The following is a 19,803-nucleotide window of genomic DNA, read 5'->3' as shown; positions in this document are numbered from 1 at the left end:
ATCTAGGCATGGTGGTGTGCACCTGTGGTCCCAGCTCCTCAGGAGGCTGAGGTGGGAGGATCCCTTGAGCCCAGGAGGCTGAGACTGCAGTGAGCTGAGATCATGCCACTGTACTCCAGCCTGGGCAATAGAGCCTGACCCTGTCCCAAAACTACAGCAACTAAAGAAATTCTGACTGTAGGCCAGATGCAGTGGCTCACACCTGTAATCCCAGTGCTTTAGGAGGCTGAATCAGGAAGATCACTTGTGACCAGAAGTTCAAGACCAGCCTGGGCAACAAAGATAGTGAGATGTCTCAACAAAAAACTATCTCATGAGATTTGGTGCATCACCCACTCTGTTTATCTGTCTTTGGTCAAATTACCTTGTGAGTACTGTGAGTACTTTGTGTGAGCCTTATACAAAGACACTTCTCTGTGACCCTTCAGTTCTACCCTTTCATCTCCTCCGTTTACATTTTCCACGACTGCAAGCTTGGTACTTGTAAATGTGTTTGTATCGATTCCTGAGGGATAATACAACAAGTTCAAATACTCAACTCAGACACTGTTGGATTAAAGTTATGGAATCGTTCATTTTGGCTGGGCATGGTGACTCACACCTGTAATCCCAGCACTTTGGGAGGCCAAGGAGTGGATCATGAGGTCAGGAGTTCAAGAACAATCAGGCCAACATGGTGAAACCCCGTCTCTACCAAAAATACAAAGATTAGCCGGTGTGGTGGCAGTTGTCTGTAATCCCAGTTACTTGGAAGGCTGAGGCAGAAGAATCTCTTGAACTGAGGAGACGAAGTTGGCAGTGACCTGGGACCGCACCACTGCCCTCCAGCCTGGGCGACAGAGCGAGACTCCATCTCAAAACAACAAAAAAGTTCATTTTACCATTAACCGTTGCTAGCTCTTATCAAGTTCATTCATCTGACACTTTTTTTCAAAAACCTTCCTTAATGATCCTTTAATGGCATTTATTGGACCTTATAGTATGCCAGACTTTTCCAGGTGCCTGAGATAGAGCAGTGAAAATAAATTCTTGCCTCATAGAGTTAAATCTGCAATCTTAGAATGTATCAGATCAAGTTATACGTCCAAACTTAAAATAGACTGATGGATAGTTTATTTCCTTCTTAATGAGGTTGAACATTTTTCCATATGTTCGTTTAGTACATTTCTAAAATCAGCTTTGACAGCCATTAAAATAAGGAAAATAGGGAGACCCTTTCTTTACAAAAAAAAAAAAGTAGCCAAGTATTGCAGTGTTTGCCTGTAGTCCCAGCCACCTGGGGGGCTGAGGCAGGAGGATCGCTTGAGCCTGTAGTGTTTGAGCCTGTAGTGACCTATGATCATGCCACTGCGTCTAGCCTGGGGCACAGAAAGAGATGCTGCCTTTTTAAAAAATTTGTTTATTTGTTTCCTTTGAACTCTGAGAAGCTAGACCCTGCCCCCCCCCCAAAAAAAAAAAAAAAAAGCTTTGAAAGTGTATCACTAGAAACAGACAAACTATCTGCCCAGAATTTTGGGTCTGATTATGCTATATTTTGTCTGGTTGCCTAACTTTGCAGGTGAAGTCACAGAGGCCCAAAAGAGGAGTTTAGACAGTAATAGCACCTGGCTGAATGTAGACACATCTTCAAATATGGTGCCGGGAGTGAGCACTGGCTTATGATTCAGGAGAGCGAGAATTGAAGCACACAGTTGCCAGAGTCTAGGTATGTAATGCTAAGCAGCTTGAGATGCTGCACCATGCATTAGGACCACTGGATCTCTTCCCAAATGTTCATTTCTTTGTGTATGTGTTGGCGTCTCACTCTGTTGCCCAGGCTGGAGTGCAGTGGTGCAATCTTGGCTCACCTCCACCTCCTGGGTTCAAGTGATTCTTCTGCCTCAGCTTCCTGAGTAGCTGGGATTACAGGCACATGCCACCACGCCCGGCTAATTTTTGTATTTTTAGTAGAGATGGGGTTTCACCATGTTGGTCAGGCTGGTCTTGAACTCCTGATCTTGTGATCTGCCGGCTTCAGCCTCCTGAAGTGCTGGGATTACAGGCGTGAGCCACCGTGTGCAGCCCTAAGTGTTCATTTGTGTATATCCTCCACCATAAAATGAGTACCTTGGTGTCAGGCGAGATTATGCAGGGATGTCCCAACAAGAAATGAAATAATATGTGTGTTTGGATGATGCTGTTTGCCAGGTGACCGTAGGCAGGAAAGGCCAACATAAGTACATAACTATTCATCTCGGTAAAGATGGATTGTTGCCTACCCTGGGATGGAAGGTGTCTGATATAATTGACTTGCCACCTTGTGATGTCCTTGAGGAATATGGCCATATATTGACATCCAAAGAGGAGCCCAATACCTCTTCAATTTTTTTTGAGACAGTCTTGGCTTTGTAGCCCAGGCTGGAGTGCAGTGGCGTGATCTTGGCTCACTGCAACATCTGCCTGCCAGGTCCCAGTTCAAGCAATTCTCCTGCCTCAACCTCCCGAGTAGCTGGGATTACAGGCGAATGACACCATGCCCAGCTAATTTTTGTATTTTTTAGTACAGACAGCGTTTCACCATATTGGCCAGGCTGGTCTCGAACTCCTGACTTCGTGATCCGCCCAACTTGGCCTCCCAAAGTGCTGAGATGACAGGTGTGAGTCACTGTGCCTGGCCTCACCTCTTCAATTTCTATGCTCTAAATTGGAAAACAGGCTTGAGTATGAAAACTGGTGGAAGAAACACCATGTGGTCCTTAAGAAAGTCATGTCATTTTACAATAGAAAAACACTGAAAATATAACTATGTATTATGAAACAACACACAAAAATGAAGTTTTAAGATAAATCCCAAGTGTGATGTTTAATGTACATATTTAGAGATTAAATGTGCAATGGGCATTAAAAAACAAGAAAACTGGTAGAAGAATCATGATTTTCAATGGTGGCAGCTGACATTTGACTTCTGCTCACTTGATCATGATATTTTTGGGTATGTAAGTCAGTCAATACCCTTGATGTCTGTTCACCTACAATCTGTTACCATCACCACAAATTCCTGTGTGGTCATGGATCCTGTTTCCCATTTTAGACTTGCTGCCTGAGAGCCTGCTTTGCCTGTAACTTTTAATGCTGCCACTTGAGTTTGGAACTCAAGATACTAATAAAAAAAAATGTAAAACCTCTGTTTTAGGCTGGGTGTGGTGGCTCACACCTGTAATCCCAGCACTTTGGGAGGGAGATCACTTCAAGTCAGAAGTTCAAGACTAGCCTGGTCAATATGGTGAAACTCTATCTCTACTAAAAATGCTAAGTTAGTTGGGTGTGGTGGTGTACACCTGTAGTTCCAGCTACTCAAGAGGCCGAGGCAGGAAAATCTTTTGAACTCAGGGTACAGGGGTTGCAATGAGGGGAGATTGTACCACTGCACTCCAGTCTGGGCAGCAGAGTGAGACTTCATCTCAAAACAACAACAATGACAACACCACCACCTCCGTTTTACTGTGACAGTTAACAGTGCTGTGCTTCAGTATCCAAGAATTGGAACAAGAGTTTGGAAAATTCTGATTTTTAATCAACACTAACATGGCCTTAAAGTTTTCGTCAGCTTTACAAAACATTAGCTTGGTTTCTTCCTGACTATGGACCCCAGACCTTAGTTTTAGAGCATTTACTTTAGAAAACTTGGTGACTGGACATTATTTATCTGCTCCCTTGAAAGGTAGATAAGTCATTTTTCAGTCTCATGCTTTTTTTTTTTTTTAATGAAACTGTGTCTTACTCTGTCATCTGGGCTGGAGTACAGTGATGTGATCATAACTCACTGCAGCCTCGAACTCCTTGGCTCAAGTGATCCTCTTGCCTCAGTCCCCCAAGCAGCTGGGATGACAGGCATATAGGCCGCCATGCCTATTTTTTTTCTGGTAGAGGTGGGGGTCTTGATATGTTGCCCAGGCTGGTCTTGAACTCCTTGGCTCAAGTGATCATCCCACTTTGGCCTCCCAAAGTGCTGGGATTACAGGTGTGAGCCATCATATCCTGCCACATCCCAGTTTTATAACCCAGGAATTCTTTCTCAAGGACCTGGGTGCCAACCCTTTGAAATGTAATGATCAATAAAGCAATATCCTCATCTTTCAGCTTCTTTGGGAGGGTAGGAGCCTTATGTAAGTGACAATTATTGAACACAGATGGCCAAATCACATTGGACAAACCTTTTCCCTAACATCTTTCTGGGCTTTTCCATTAGCTCACTCCAGCATTTGAAAATCCTCTCTCTCTCTTTCTTTTATTTTTTTGAGACAGAGCCTTACTCTGTCACCCAGGGTGGAGTGCAGTGGTGCCACCTCAGCTCACTGCAACCTCCACCTCCTGGGTTCAAGCAATTCTCCTGCCTCAGCCTCCCAAGTAGCTAATACAGGCATGTATCATCACACCTGGCTAATTTTATTTTTAATAGAGATGGGGTTTCACCATGTTGGCCAGGCTGGTCTTGAACTCTTGATCTCAGGTGATCTGCCCACCTCAGCCTCCCAAAGTGCTGGGATTACAGGTGTAAGACACCGCACCTGGCTAAAGCCTCTCATTTTTGTTTCAGCAGAGTTGAGTTCAATCTCTTTTCCCTAATGCTGTAGTCTTGACCCTTATTGCAACGGTCTTGAATGAAGTCTTCCTTGTAAGCTTGACCTTGTGTGATGTAATTTTTCTTCGACACAATCAATGACTTTCCATGCTTCACAACAAATTCCTACCAACGGATCCACTGTTTTGGCAATGGAATTACCCAATGTCTTGCTAGTTTAAATCAGTAACATGACATTCTGCAAAGGACTTTGGACTGCAAGGGGACCAAAGCTCACTGTATTGGTGATTTGCATATGTTTAATTTGGAAGAGAATAGCTGAGTCTGATTGCTACGAAGACTTTCCTTTATAGTACTCAAAACGTGTAAGATCACAGAGAAGGTAATGATATTGAAAGAGGAATCAAGACTAACTTGATAGGAGGGCCTACTACACACCTAGGTTGTATGCTGTGACCTAGTGCCCCTAGGCTACGAACCTGCACAGAATATACTGAATAGTGTAGGCAATTACAGCACAATGGTATTTGTGTATCTAAACATTAACAAAGTACAGTTAAAATATAGCTAAAGGCACAGTCTAAAAGATAAAAGAAGGTCTACCTGAATAAGTTCCTTAACATGAATGGAGCTCGCAGGACTGGAAGTTGACGTGGGTGAGTCAGCGAGTGAGTAGGGAGTGAATGCGAAGGCCTAGGATGTTACTGTACATGATTATAAGACTTTAGAAACACTGTACACTTAGGTGACACTACATTTATTAAAAACATTTCTGTCTTCAAGAACCAATTAACCTTGCTTACTGTAACATTTTCACTTTTTAAAAAAGCTTTTTGACTGCTATGTGATAACACTTAGCTTAAAACACAGATAGTCCAGTTGTTACAAAAATACTTTCTTCCTATCCTTATTCTATAACTTTTTTCTATTACATTTTTTTAGTTAAAATTTTTCTCTTGTTAAAAACTGTGACACAGAGAAGCCAGGTGCTGTGGTTCATGTCTGTAATCCCAGCAGTTTTGGGGACCCAGGCAAGAGAATCACTTGTGGCCAGGATGTGGAGACCAGCCTGGTCAGCATAGCGAGACCCCCCTAAAAAAAAAGTACCAAAAATGAAGACACAAACACATGTTAGCCTAGGGTCAGGACCATGAATACAACTGTCTCCCACCTCCACATCTTGTCCCACTGGAAGGTCTTTAGGGGCAGTGACACTCATGGGGCTGTCATCTCCTATCATATCAATGCCTTCTTCTGAAATATCTCCTGAAGGACCTGCCTGAGGCTGTTTTCCAGTTAATTTTTTTTTTAACAGAAACTTTTTTTTTTTGGTTATACTTTAAGTTCTGGGATACAGGTATAGAACATGCAGGTTTGTTACATAGGTATACACGTGCCATGGTGGTTTGCTGCACCCATCAACCCATCATCTACATTAGGTATTTCTCCTAATGCTATCCATCCCCTTGCCCCCATCCAATTAATTTTTTAAAACATAAAAATAGGACAACACTCTAAAATAATGCTTAAAAGTATAGTATAGTAAAGACATAAATCAGTAACATGGCCATTTATGATCATTATCAAGGATATCTACTCTCTATAATTATATGTGCTACAGTATTATGTAACTGGCAGTGCAGCAGGTTCGTTTACACAAGCATCATCACAAACACGTGGGGAATACATTGTGTTATTATTACGGGATCTTTAGGGTTTCACTGTTCTGTCTGGAAAGCTCTGTGGCCAGTGGTGCCTTTGCCTGAATTCTTGTGTGTCCAGGAAGAATGAGGTACGCAGGAAGAGGAGGGTGAGCCAGATGGAGAGGAGTTTTATGGAGCTTTATGTCACTTTATGAGTTACAACCACTCAAAGGAGACCCACAGTGGATAGCTCCTCTCTGTAGGCAGGTCATGGGGTGGAGTGTTCAGCTCTCAGCTGAGAGGAGGCCCTGGAGAGGGTGACTCCTCCCTGCTACCAGGGCGTTTTGTTATTTTTCCATCCTCTGTCTGGCTCTGACTGAGACCGGGGCTTTTATGGACCTCAGGGGGGAGAAAGTGCATGCTGACTGGTCCATGGGCAGCCATGGGTGGGCCAGAGAAGGCACCACAAGTTCCCACTCCAGTCCATGGGACTGGCATCCTGGTCTCTAGCCTTCAGGCCCTCCATGACCTGAAGGTGGGGCCTTACTTGGGACCTGCCCCCTCTCCCCAGGATTCTGCCTCCCACTGCTGTTCATGGCCCCAGGGCTGGTCTCAACCCCTCTCTGAGACTGGAGGGACACTGGGAAGGGAGAGAGGACAGACAGAGGGAGCAGATACCCCCAAGTCTGCAGGGACTGGGGGATCCTTCCCAGACCCCCAAGGGTGCAGGCTGCAGCGATGCCTGGGTCCTCTGCCTGGAAAGGCAGTGGCAGCTACATCCTGGGAGTTCCTGCCATGCCAACTTGGGAGGGGTGGGGCTCCTGCTTGTCCCTGGCTATTGCCTTCTCCATGGAGTGAAAGTCCCAGGCCTGCAGCCAAGGGTCAGTTGGCTACAGCTGCGCCCAGGAGAGCAGATCCTGCCTCCAAGAGCACAGGGAGGCTTGGAACCACAGCCAGTTTGGGCAGCTGTAGCCCCACCCAGGAGAGCACTGGCACCTGCCTGCTCTGTGGAGCCGGAGGCCTGGGTTTGCATCCAAGGATTTGGTGGCTGCACTTGGGGAGCTCCTTCCCCAGCTCAGAAAGGGCGGGGCTCCCTCTGACTCCATGGAGTGTGCAGCCCCAGCTGCCCCTCTCTGCTGCAGCTGGCCTGATGGCAGCTGCTATCATTATGATGTCACAATGGCTATGACATCACTAGGCAACAGGGATTTTTCAGCTCCCTTATAATCTTATGGAACCACCATTGTATATGTAGTCTGGTCATCGAAACATCATTATGCCATGCATTACTGAAATCTTGGAACTTGAAATATGCATACTATCTTGGACAATGTCAGAGAAATGCTTTAATGGGAAGGGCAGTCCCCGAGCTGTCAACACAAAGAAAAACGATGGATCGATCCAAGATGGCCAACCACTAACAGCTCAGGATTGTAGCTCCCAGTGAAAGCCCAGAGAACGAGATGACGCCACACTTTTAGATGAATTTTCGTCACTCACCGATCAGCAGATTCCCAGTGGAGGAGCCCCACGGGTCGCCAGCGCCACTCTTGTGGCCGCCTCAGCGGTTTCGCCGGCGTCTCGGCGCAGCAGCTCTTCATGCAGAGCCAACGGGACCGCTTCCCCTACTGACCGGAGTTTGGAGCTCCAGGAAGTCAGAGCCGCTTGTTGCGGACTCAAGAGGGAAGCCAGACCAGAGATTCCCGGGCAGAAGAGCACCATCGGTCTTATCGCTGCTATTTAGGCCGCCACAGTGGGTTGCTCGGATCCCAGCACTGGGAATCAATAAATCGGACGTCGACTCAGAAACCTAATTAGAAAGGCGGTTCATCTACAATGAAGGGAAAAAAACAGCCTAAGAAGGCCGAGTATACTCGAAATCAGAACCCATCAGCAACGGAACAAGCCCTGATGGAAAAGGACTCATCAGCAACCGAACAAGCCCTGATAGAAAAGGACTCATCAGCAACCGAACAAGCCCTGATGGAAAAGGACTCATCAGCAACCGAACAAGCCCTGATGGAAAAGGACTCATCAGCAACCGAACAAGCCCTGATGGAAAAGGACTCATCAGCAACCGAACAAGCCCTGATGGAAAAGGACTCATCAGCAACCGAACAAGCCCTGATGGAAAAGGACTCATCAGCAACCGAAAAAGCCCTGATGGAAAAGGACTGTGATCCATTATCTGAAATAGGCTTTAAAAGGTGGATGATAAGAAAGTTCTGGGAGTTAAAGGAACTTGTTCTAACCCAATGTAAAGAAACTAAGAACTTGGAAAAAAGGTTCGATGAAATGTTGAAAAGAATAGACAATATAGAGAGGAATACAAATGAATTTATGGAGTTGAAAAATACAACACGAGAACTTAGTGAAATATGTACAAGCTTAAACAGCCAAATGGATCAAGCAGAAGAAAGGGTATCAGAGGTCGAAGATCAACTTAATGAAACAAAACAACAAGACAAGAATAGAGAAAAAAGGATAAAAAGGAATGAGCAAAGTCTCCAAGAAATATGGGACTATGTGAAAAGACCTAATATACGCTTGATTGGTGTACCTGAATGTGACGGAGAGAATGAATTCAAGCTGGAAAATACTCTCTAGGACATTATCCAGGAAAATTTTCCTAATTTAGCAAAGCAGGACACTATTCAACCCCAGGCAATACAGAGAACACCACAAAGATATTCCTCAAGAAGACCAACCCCAACCAACATAATCGTTAGATTCACCAAGATCGAAACAAAGGAGAAAATATTAAGGGCAGCCAGAGAGAAAGATCAAGTTACCCATAAAGGTAAGCCTATTAGGCTTACAGCAGATCTCTCAACGGAAACCCTACAAGCTAGAAGAGAGTGGGGGCCAATATTCAATATACTTAATCAACAGAACTTTCAGCCCAGAATTTCATATCCTGCCAATTTAAGCTTTACATTTGAAGGAAAAATAAAATCTTTTAGGAACAAGCAAGTACTCAGAGATTTTATTACCACCAGGCCTGCTTTACAAGAACTTCTAAAAAAAGCATTATACACAGAAAGGAACAACCAGTATGACCCTTTCTAAAAATACACCAAAAAGTAAAGAGCATGAACATAAAGAAGAATTTTTATCAACGAAAGGACAAAATAGCCAGTTAATATCAAACGGCAGCAACCCTAAATTTAAATCGACCAAATCTCCCAATCAAAAGATACAGACAAAATCTAACGGTATATCCAAAGATATACATAGACTCAAAATAAAGGGTTGGAAAAAAAAAAACGTACCAACCAAATGGAGAGCAAAAATAAATAAATAAAAAGCAGGAGTTGCAATTTTCACATTTGACAAAATAGATTTCAAAGCTACAAGGGTAAAAGGATTAATGTAATAATAAGAGATGTTAACACCCAGATACATAAGACCCATAATGAGATTTAGATTCAAAGAGACAGAAAATTGATAACGATATCCGGGACTGGAACTAAGATCCAGAACAAATAAACTCAATAGAGCTCTCCATTTTAAACACACAAAATATACGTTATCCACAAAATCTAACAATATATCTAAAGATATACAAAGACTCAAAACAAGGGGATGGAAGAAAACTCACCAACCAAATGGAGAGCAAAAATAAATAAATAAAAAGCAGGAGTTGCAATTTTCACACTCAATAAAATAGATTTCAAAGCTACAAGGATGCAAGGGTAAAAGGATTAATGCAACAATAAGAGATCTTAACACCCAGATACATAAGACACATAATGAGATTTAGATTCAACGAGACAACAAATTGATAACGATATCCAGGACTTGAACTCAGAGCCAGAACAAATAAACACAATAGAGGTCTCCATTTTAAACACATAAAATATGCATTAACCACTTTAAATACTCAAAATATTGATCGGCCATTATTGAAACCCATTTTAGGAATGAAGTAATATTCCTTTTTCCCTCTTTTTCTTTTTTTCCCCTTCTTTTTCTCTTTTTCCCTCAAAAAAAAAAAAAAGAAAGAAAGAAAAACGATGATGACACATTTTGGACCAGCAAGACAATCCCTTGATAATAGAGTGGAAATCAGAAGCTGCGGGGAGATTTGTTGTTTTTGGGCATAGGGTGGCTGCGGGTTGGCCTGATGTCAACGGCAGGACTCTAAAGGTGTAGGCGGATCCAGGGAGCCATCTGCGCGCTGCATAGCCAGGTGGGTACTCAGTGTAAGAGGAAGTTCTGCTCAAGTGCCGGTTTTTCCGTTTAGATATTTTTGGAATTTTTTGGTTACGATCATAGTGGTGTGATGAATTGGGATTATGCTGGGAAGGAGAGGGACAACTGCAGAGTCTTGCTGTGCTTAGAGTAGAAAACCCTGATAAGGGATGAAGCCTGTGGGTGGCTCCTAAGTCCCTCCCAAGGGTCCCTGCCTCCTAGTTTTTATGCCCAACAGTTATTGCCTCTCCTCGAGTGTGGGCTGGATTCAGTGACTAGCTGTAATGGAACAGAAGGAGTTAATTAAGTTTACAAGTCATGGACAGACTTTATGTTGTCTTCATTTCCTTATCATTGGGAGTATTCCGAGCTCAGAATTTTCCCAATGCAAAAAAAGGCTCTGAAGAGCCGGACCTGGGAACCTGGCCAGTTCCCTGATCCAATTTTTGGTAAACACCTCAAGGATGTTAGTTACATGATGAAGACGTGGACAGTGTCCTGACTTGACCCTTCTTTGTTTTAAAAAGTATAAAAGATTGTTTAGCAGAAGCCGAACTGAGCTTCGATGGTGATTTGGTTTGGACTTGCGAAAACCCGTGCTGCTTTACTGCCGGTGTTGAAGTTTGTGAGCGTCTCTAGGTATCCTTGTAAATAAACTCTTTTTCTTTCTTTGTAAATAAACTCTTTTTCTCTATATACCTCGGCTGGTGTTTTTCTTCCCACGAATCTGCCTGAAAAGATTAGAAAATCCAAGCTTGGTACTGAGCAGTGCTCACACACTAGCTTCTGATGATGAGAATATGGGGATCTCTGTGTTCTGATTGAAGGTTGAAACAACTGTAGCTTTTTAAAAAACTGCCTCTCTCTGGCCCTGTTGCTTGATGTTTTAAAATTAAAAACACTATTATTTATTTTTGCATAATAAAGTGTTAAACAATTCATTGCTTGATATAAATGGTAGTTAACTGGTCCATCGAGAGGACTAGAATAGACCTTTCTCTGAATAAGAAAAATAGACAATAAACACACAAAACGGCTGGGCGTGGTGGCTCATGCCTGTAATGCTACCACTTTGGAAGGCCAAGGCAGGTGGATTGCTTGAAGCCAAGAGTTCAAGACCACATGGCCAACGTGGTGAAACCCCATCTCTACTAAAATTACAAAAAATTAGGCAGGCATGTGGTGCATGCCTGTAATCTCAGTTACTAGGAAGGTGGAGGCACAAGAATTGCTTGAACCTGGGAGGTAGAGGTTACTGTGAGCTGAGATCACACCACTATACTCCTAGGTGACAGAGTGAGACTCTGCCTCAAAAACCAACCAACCAACCAACAAACAAACAAAAAACAAAGAAAAAGACAACCAAACACAAAGCAAACAAACGAACAACCAAAATGATTCACATCAGTAATCCTCAGCAAAGTGCAAATCAAAACCGCATGACTACCACCCGTTAGGATGACTGTTATAAACCAAGAAACAGGCTGGGCACAGTAGCCCACACTTGTAATCCTAGCACTTTGGGAGGCCAAGGCAAGTGGATCACCTGAGGTCAGGAGTTTGAGACCAGCCTGGCCAACATGGCAAAACCCCATCTCTACTGCCTGTAGTCCCAACTACTCGGGAGGCTGAGGCAGGACAATTGCTTGAACTCAGGAGGCTGAGGTTGCAGTGAGCTGAGATCTCAACACTGCGCTGCAGCCTGAGTGACAGAGTGAGACTCCATCTCAACAAACAAGCAAACAAACAGAAAATAACAAGTGTTGGTGAACACGTAGAGAAACAGGAAGGTTTGTACATAGTGGATGGCAGTGTGCAATGGGGCAGAAATAAGGAAAACAGTATGGTGCTTCCTCATAAAATTGAAAATACCATTACCAGATGATCCTGCAGTTCCACCTGTGGGTACGTACTCAAAAGAATCAAAGAGGGGACTCAAGTAGATAGTTCCACTCCATATTTATAGCAGTGTTACTAATAATAGGCAAAAATATGGAAGTGTCCATATTAACTAACCTCAGTGTCCATTGTTAGATAAGTGGATAGACACAATGTGGTCCATCCATACAATGGAATATTATTCATCCTGCAAAAGAAAGGCAATTCTGACACATGTTACCATATGAGTGAATCTAGAGATGCTATGCTAAGAGAAATCAGTCAATCATAAGAGGAAAACACAGTATGATTCCACTATATCAAGTATCTCGAGAAGTTCAATTCATAGTTACAGTAGACTGGTGGTTGCCAGGGACTGGTGAGACGGAGGAATGGGGAGTTTCATAATAGGTCCTGAGTTTCTGTTCTGAAAGACAAAAACGTTGAGCAGGTGCCTGACGGTGGTGGTTGCACAACACCGAATGTTCTCGGTGCAGCAAAGTGTTCACTGAAAAGTGGTTAAAATGGTATTGGTTACCGTTTTGAAGTAGTTCAGTGGTAAAATGTTACTTATCATTTTGTATAAAACTATTTATATTTATAATTTATTTTTTTGAGATGGAGTTTCGCTCTTGTTGCCCAGGATGGAGAGCAATGGCGAGATCTCGACTCACAGCAACCTCCGCCTCCTGGGTTCAGGCAATTCTGCTGCCTCAGTCTCCTGAGTAGCTGGGATTACAGGCACGCACCACCGTGCCCAGCTAATTTTTTGTATTTTTAGTAGAGACGGGGTTTCACCATGTTGACCAGGATGGTCTCGATCTCTTGACCTCGTGATCCACCCGCCTCAGCCTCCCAAAGTGCTGGGATTACAGGCATGAGCCACCGTGCCCGGCCCAAAAAGATGGATTCTTGAAAAAAAAAATAATAATAAAGAAATGAAAGAAGTGAACAATGAACAGAAACTTTCTTCTGATTAGAGGAAGAGCCTCTAAAAGTTCCTGTGGACATTCACTTTTTCTTCTTTATCTTGCATTAAAGAGGAAATCCTTAGAGATTGGGGAACATGGACCAATTTGGCTAATGAAGAGCTCTGTGCCTTGAGCCCCCAAGGCCGTACAATAGTAAATACTCAGCCTGTGCCTCCAGCCCTGCAGTGTGAGCTTCCAGTCCAGTGGGCTCCACACCTGTTGTCTGCATCAAGAGGCTCATGTCTGACCCTGTCTTCCTGCCAGTCCTAAGGACGGAGCCTGAGCCCCCATCGTGCCCCACACGTGGAGGATATCGGACCTGCTCTCCATGGTCATGGCCCAGCAGACTGGAAGCACAGCTCAGTGAGTGCTGAGGGATGGTCGGGAGCCTTGTTTCCTCATCCTCAGCACAAACAGGACAGTGCGGTGGCAGATGGGAGTACACCAGTGTGTGAAATGTCAGCTCTGAGGACTGTGGAGTTTATGTTCTTGGTTGTGGTGGAGACTCAGAAATCTTATTCCAAGTTATACTTTCCTCCCCGATTCAATGTTCCATGGAGATCTCACCGGTGACAGCCTAAAGCAGGTTCCTTTTAGCTGTTCCGTAAGCACTCCCAGAGGGTTGTGAATGCGGTGATGAGGCTGAGGAGGAAGATGGCAGTCCCTGTGACCTCATGACCCTTACTGAGGGATTCCTAAATGCCAGGCTTTGAGCTCTGTCTTCGATGCAGCATGTTCATTTCATCTGCATCATCTTCCACAGGTTATAAATGCACACATTATTATTTTACAGAAGAAGAAAGATACAAAACATTTTTAATTAAAATAATCATTTATTCATTGAGTATTTTGTCTTTATATTTACAGACTATAATAGATCTTGTCCTTTCTGTTATTTACTTAATAATAGTGTCTTGATGTAGAATCATAATTGCTAAGTTTCTTCACAGTAAAATATTTTAACCTTATAAAATGCATTCTACTTTGCTATTTTTGGTAAATATATGGAGATTTAAAGAATGCCAAAGAGAAACAAACCGTCTTTTTTTTTGAGACGGAGTTTTGCTCTTGTTGCCCAGGCTGGAGTGCAATGGCACAATCTTGGCTCACTGCAACCTCCGCCTCCCAGAAAATGACATCTTGACTGATCCAAGGCATTTTTATATAACTTGTACCAGCTCAAGTGGTAGGAAGGGGTGAAGCCACATTCACACCAGGCAGTCTAACAACTTGCCCTGTGTCCAAGCGAGATTAAACAGATCACAGATGCTCCCTGGGTGACCTATATGTGATGGATGCATAAAGTAGAGACACAGTAAGTTTTATATACTGTTATTAATATTTTAAAACTAGTCATTTCCATACCATTCAACTTAAGTGTCCTGTTACCTGAAGATATGGCTTTCCTACACCTCTGACAGGACGTATTATTTTTGTCCTAATAGAAGCATGCACTGAGTTTTGAAAGGAATGACTGAGTTTCTTTCATTTCTAATTCTTCAGGCCTTTTTTTTTTTCTTAAGACCAAGTTTCAATCTGTCACCCAGGCTGGAGTGTAGTGATGCGATCTCAGCTCACTGCAACCTCCTCCTCCTGGATTCTAGCAATTATCCATGCCTCAGCCTCCCAAGTAGCTGGGATTACAGGTGCCTGCCATCACACCCAACTAATTTTTTGTATTTTTTAGTAGAGACAGGGTTTTGCCATGTTGGCCAGGCTGGTCTTGAACTCCTGACCTGAGGTGATCTGCCTGCCTTGGCCTCCCAAAGTGATGGGATTACAGGTGTGAGCCACCACGGCTGGCCCTACTTTTGACTTTTTTTCTGAACGAAGTAGGCTGTATTTTACTGTGATGATATATTTGTTATCTCTACTATTTTTGCTCTTCTTCTCACATTGTTTAGTCAAGTGTCTCTAAAGTAGATGTGCAGAGAAACAGGTGACCAGCACAAAAATCAATCATGAAAGAGTTCTTAGAAAATGAAATTTGTCACAGCTGAGAAAGACTGCTGAGTGCGTATGGGCCTCACATGTGAAGACTTGTGAATTGCTTTTATTCAAAGAACAGACACAGTGCTGGGTGCTGGTTTACTTGTTTCCTATTTTCTAATCCTCTTTTCTTTTTAAAAGGTGTCCTAGCTACACGGAACTACAAAATCTAACAGGTGTCTCAGAATTCCTGCTTATGGGGCTCCCAGACAATCCAGAACTGCAGCCTGGCCTCAGTGGGCTGTTCCTGTCCATGTACCTGGTCACCATGCTGGGGAACCTGCTCATCATCCTGGCCGTCAGCTCTGACTCCCACCTCCACACCCCCATGTACTACTTCCTCTCCAACCTGTCCTTGGCTGACATTGGTTTGACCTCCACCACCGTCCCCAGGACAATTGTGAACATTCAAACTCACAGCAGAGTCATCGCCTATGCAAGCTGCCTGACACAGATGTCTTTTTCAATCTTTTTTGTGTGTATGGAAGACATGCTCCTTGCTGTGATGGCCTATGACCGGTTTGTGGCCATCTGTCACCCTCTGCACTATCCAGTCATCATGAGCCCACGACTCTGTGGCTTCTTAGTGTTGGTGTCTGCTTTTCTTAGCCTTTTAATATCCCAGGTGCACAATTTGATTGTCTTACAATTTTCTTGCTTCAAAGATATAAAGATTTCTAATTTCTTCTGTGACCCTTCTCAACTCCTCACACTTGCTTGTTCCGACACGTTTGTCAATAACAACATAGTCATGAATTTCTTTGCTGCTGTATTTGGTTTTCTTCCCATCTCAGGGATCTTTTTGTCTTACTATAAAATTGTTTCCTCCATTCTGAGAGTTCCATCATCAAGTGGGAAGTATAAAGCCTTCTCTACCTGTAGCTCTCACCTGGCAGTTGTTTGCTTATTTTATGGAACAGTCCTTGGAGTGTACCTTGGGTCATCAGTGTCATCCCCCAGGAAGAGTGTGGTGACCTCAGTGATGTACACAGTGGTCACTCCCATGCTGAACCCCTTTATCTACAGCCTGAGAAACTCAGACATCAAAAGTGCCCTGCAGAGGTTGCATAGCAGAATAGTCAAATATCTTTGTCTGATCCATCCTTTTTGTTATGTGGGTTAGAAAAGGCAGCAAAATCAAATATCACAGACTGCAAATCCTGCTTCCTTGGCCACGTTATTTTTGTTGCTTCAAGGTTTTCATTCTTGTCCATGTTTCATATGTGAATATTGCTTCCTTCGTTATGTCTTGAATTAGAATTTGTAGGTATTCCAGTATCCTTTGTCCATCATAAACATCATGACTGAATCCAATATACCTAGATAGCCTCCTTTTAGCTTCTGAGTGATGATCATGGTATTCAGGTGAATCTCAACTCTCTTTTTTTTTTTTTGAGACAGAGTCTCACACTCTTGCCTGGGCTGGAGTGCAGTGGCACGATCTTGGCTCACTGTAACCTCCGCCTTGCGGGTTCAAGAGAGTCTCCTGCCTCGGCCTCCTGAGTAGCTGGGATTACAGGCATCTGCCACTATGCCCAGCGTATTTTTTGTGTTTTTAGTAGATGGGGCTTTAGTAGAGATGGGGTTTCTCCATTTTGGCCAGGCTGGTCTCAAACTCCTTTCCTCGTGATTCACCCGCCTCGGTCTCCCAAAGTGCTGGGATTATAGGCGTGAGCCACTGCACCCCAGCCCCAACTCTCCTTTTATGTACAGGAAATCATCACTTAACATGTAACATGATTAATGGATTCTTGGAAACTGTGACATTAAGGGAAGGATATATGGCAGGTCCTTGAATAATGTTTCATTTTAATGTTGATGAGCAAAAAACTTGCTTTCATTTATTATACATCATTTTATTTAAAGTTACAGTTTACAACAACCTATTGAGAATGTTTAGTAGGGACCTGCTCTACTTCAAATTTACATCCCTTCCCACAGTTCACGGGTAATTTTGGTACAAATTGCATTGATGAAATCTATTTAGGTAGACTATGTGTGAGAATTCATATAATTGGTTCTCAAGCTTGGTTTTGTCTGAAATCTCCTGGAAAACTTACACATGCTGACGAGTGGCTCTCATAGCCAGATATTTGGATGTACTTGGACATGTCAAGAAATGAGGACATTTAAAAACATCAGTGATGGTTCAGATGATAAAGTTGTTCAACCTCAAATGAGTAAGTTACAAAAGAGTTTTTGTAGTACCAGGCAACATGATTTCTTCAAATATCTACTTCAAATAAACTATTCGTCAATGCCATATAATTTGTTGTTAAACAGTTATTTTTTACCACTTAGAATTTACAGCCAAAGGAATATAAATCGTTCTATCATAAAGACACATGCCTGTGTATGTTCATTGCAATGCTATTCATAACAGCAAAGACATGGAATCAACCCCAGCACCGTGACCAGGTGCATGGACAGGAACAGCCCAGTGAGGATGGGCTGCAGTCCTGGATCATCCGTGAGTCCCATAAAGAGGAATTCTGAAACAACTGTTAGATTCTGTGGCTCTGTGTAGCTTGGACACCTTTTGAGAAAAAAAGGGGGTTTGGAAGAAAGGAAACAAATAAACCAGCACCCAGCACCGTGCCTACATTTTGGATACAAACAATTTGTATCCAAACCATTTCCACAAGCAAGTAAAATGATCACATTCGAGAACCACACACCCTCAGCAATATGTCTCAGTTGAGACTAATCCAATTTTCTTAGAACTCTTTGAGTTTTATGTTATTCACCTCTTGTTGTCCATACTTTACGGATATTCAACTGAAGAACATTAGAAGACCAAGACACTAGAGATTATTCATAATGTTATTTGTCCATTTTCGCACCACTATGAAGAACTACATGAGACTGGGTAATTTGTGAAGAAAAGAAGTTTCATTGTCTCACAGTTCTGCATGGCTAGGAAGGCCTCAGGAAACTTACAGTCATGGCAAAATGTGAAGGGGAAACATGTCGCACATGGTGGCAGGAGAGAGAGAGAGAGAAAAGGGGAAGCGCCATGCTTTTAAACCATCAGATCTCATGAGAACTCACTCGCTATCACAAGAATAGCAAGGGAGAAGTCTGCCTCCATGACCTAGTCACCTCCCACCAGGCCCCTACTCACTAACACATGTGGATTACAATTCGAGATGAGATTTGGGTAGGGACAAAGAGCCAAACCATATCACGTGATCTCTAATATCTATATATATATATCTATATATATAAAATATAAAATTATAATATATAGGGTAATATATAGGCTATAGAGTAAAATATGACCTAATGTTTTAGGATGAAATGTAGAATGAAAAAAATCCTTCTCCTTTTAAGAAAAAATAATCATCCTGCTTTAGGGCAATTAAAGAGCAGTCAAATATACTTTATTTTAGTCTAATACAGTGCTATAGCTTCCCTCAATTTACATTATTTATATATACTCTATAAGCACTAGGACTACTTGATCTGGATACTCAGAAGTTGATCGCTAATAATCAGACAGCATTTTAGTATCCCATTTATGTGGTAGAGTTTTCATCATTCTTATCTTTTGTGACTTCTTTGCTTTATCAAAGTAAGTGCTCACTCAAATATGTGGGCTTTATTTAAATTTATTTAATATGTAACTCCAGCCAGGTGGGTGGCTCACTCCTGTAATCCCAGCTCTTTGGGAGGATGAGGTGGGCAGATCACTTGAGGTTAGGAGTTTGAGACCAGCCCGGCCAACATAGTTAAACTCTGTTTCTACTAAAACCACAAAAAATTAGCCAGTTATGATAGCAAGTGACTGTAGTCCCAGCTACTCAAGAGTTTGAAGCAGGAGAATTGCTTGAACTTGGGAGGCGGAGGTTGTAGTGAGCCAAGATCACACCACTGTACTTCAGTCTGGGCAAAAAAATTAAATATATATTATATATTTTCAATTAATTTTTAATTAATTACAATTAATTTTTATCAATTTTTAATTTATATATTATATATATATATATTTTAAAAAATATATACACTCCTATCCTTGCCCTAGGTGGACTTTGAGTTTTGATCAGCAAGGTTTAGGGAAACACACGTAATCACAGGCCATCGCTGAGCACACATGTTGATGGTGCACAATGCACCTGTTGATGGAACGACGATGTGATTTTAAGAACATCTTTGGCCAGGCCCAGTGACTCAGCCTGTAATCCCAGCACTTTGGGAGGCTGAGGTGGGCAGATCACGTCAAGAGATCGAGACCATTCTGGTCAACATAGTGAAACCCTGTCTCTACTAAAAATACAAAAAAATTTAGTCCCAGCTACTCGGGAAGCTGAGGCAGGAGAATTGCTTGAACCTGGGTGGGAGGCAAAGTTACAGTGAGCTGAGATTGTGACACTGCACTTCAGCCTGGCAACAGAGTGAGACTCTGTGTTAAAAAACAAAACAAAACAAAAAAACACCTTTACCTGGAATGATGTCAAACCCTAAAATGCGTCTCAGTCCAACCGATAAAGTTTATCTGCCTCTTCCTTTCCATCTCTGTTTCTCGTTATTACACGTATGAACTTTGCTCTCATGGTTTTTGAATAAT

At 42.7% G+C, this 19,803-nt stretch overlaps 1 protein-coding gene across 1 annotated transcript; it reads left to right on the top strand.

Moving 5' to 3' along the window:
- The first annotated feature begins 4,939 nt into the window (after nucleotides 1-4,939).
- On the top strand, nucleotides 4,940-17,603 carry OR7E24 (olfactory receptor family 7 subfamily E member 24). Its single transcript, XM_017967401.5, has 2 exons — nucleotides 4,940-5,217; nucleotides 15,378-17,603. Exon 2 carries the CDS (start codon nucleotides 15,433-15,435, stop codon nucleotides 16,357-16,359), a length of 927 nt encoding a protein of 308 aa, XP_017822890.3. The 5' UTR covers nucleotides 4,940-5,217; nucleotides 15,378-15,432; the 3' UTR covers nucleotides 16,360-17,603.
- Nucleotides 17,604-19,803: the final 2,200 nt, after the last annotated feature.

This window comes from Callithrix jacchus, chromosome 22 (assembly GCF_049354715.1).
Source record: "Callithrix jacchus isolate 240 chromosome 22, calJac240_pri, whole genome shotgun sequence".
In the NCBI taxonomy this organism is placed as follows: Eukaryota; Metazoa; Chordata; class Mammalia; order Primates; family Cebidae; genus Callithrix; species Callithrix jacchus.
Note: the sequence above shows the minus strand (reverse complement) of the source record. Positions and strands in the feature narration are given on the sequence as shown.

Bases quoted from the DNA above. Each gene is read 5' to 3' on its own strand.
- OR7E24 (XM_017967401.5), top strand. From the start codon at position 15,433: ATGGGGCTCCCAGACAATCCAGAACTGCAGCCTGGCCTCAGTGGGCTG.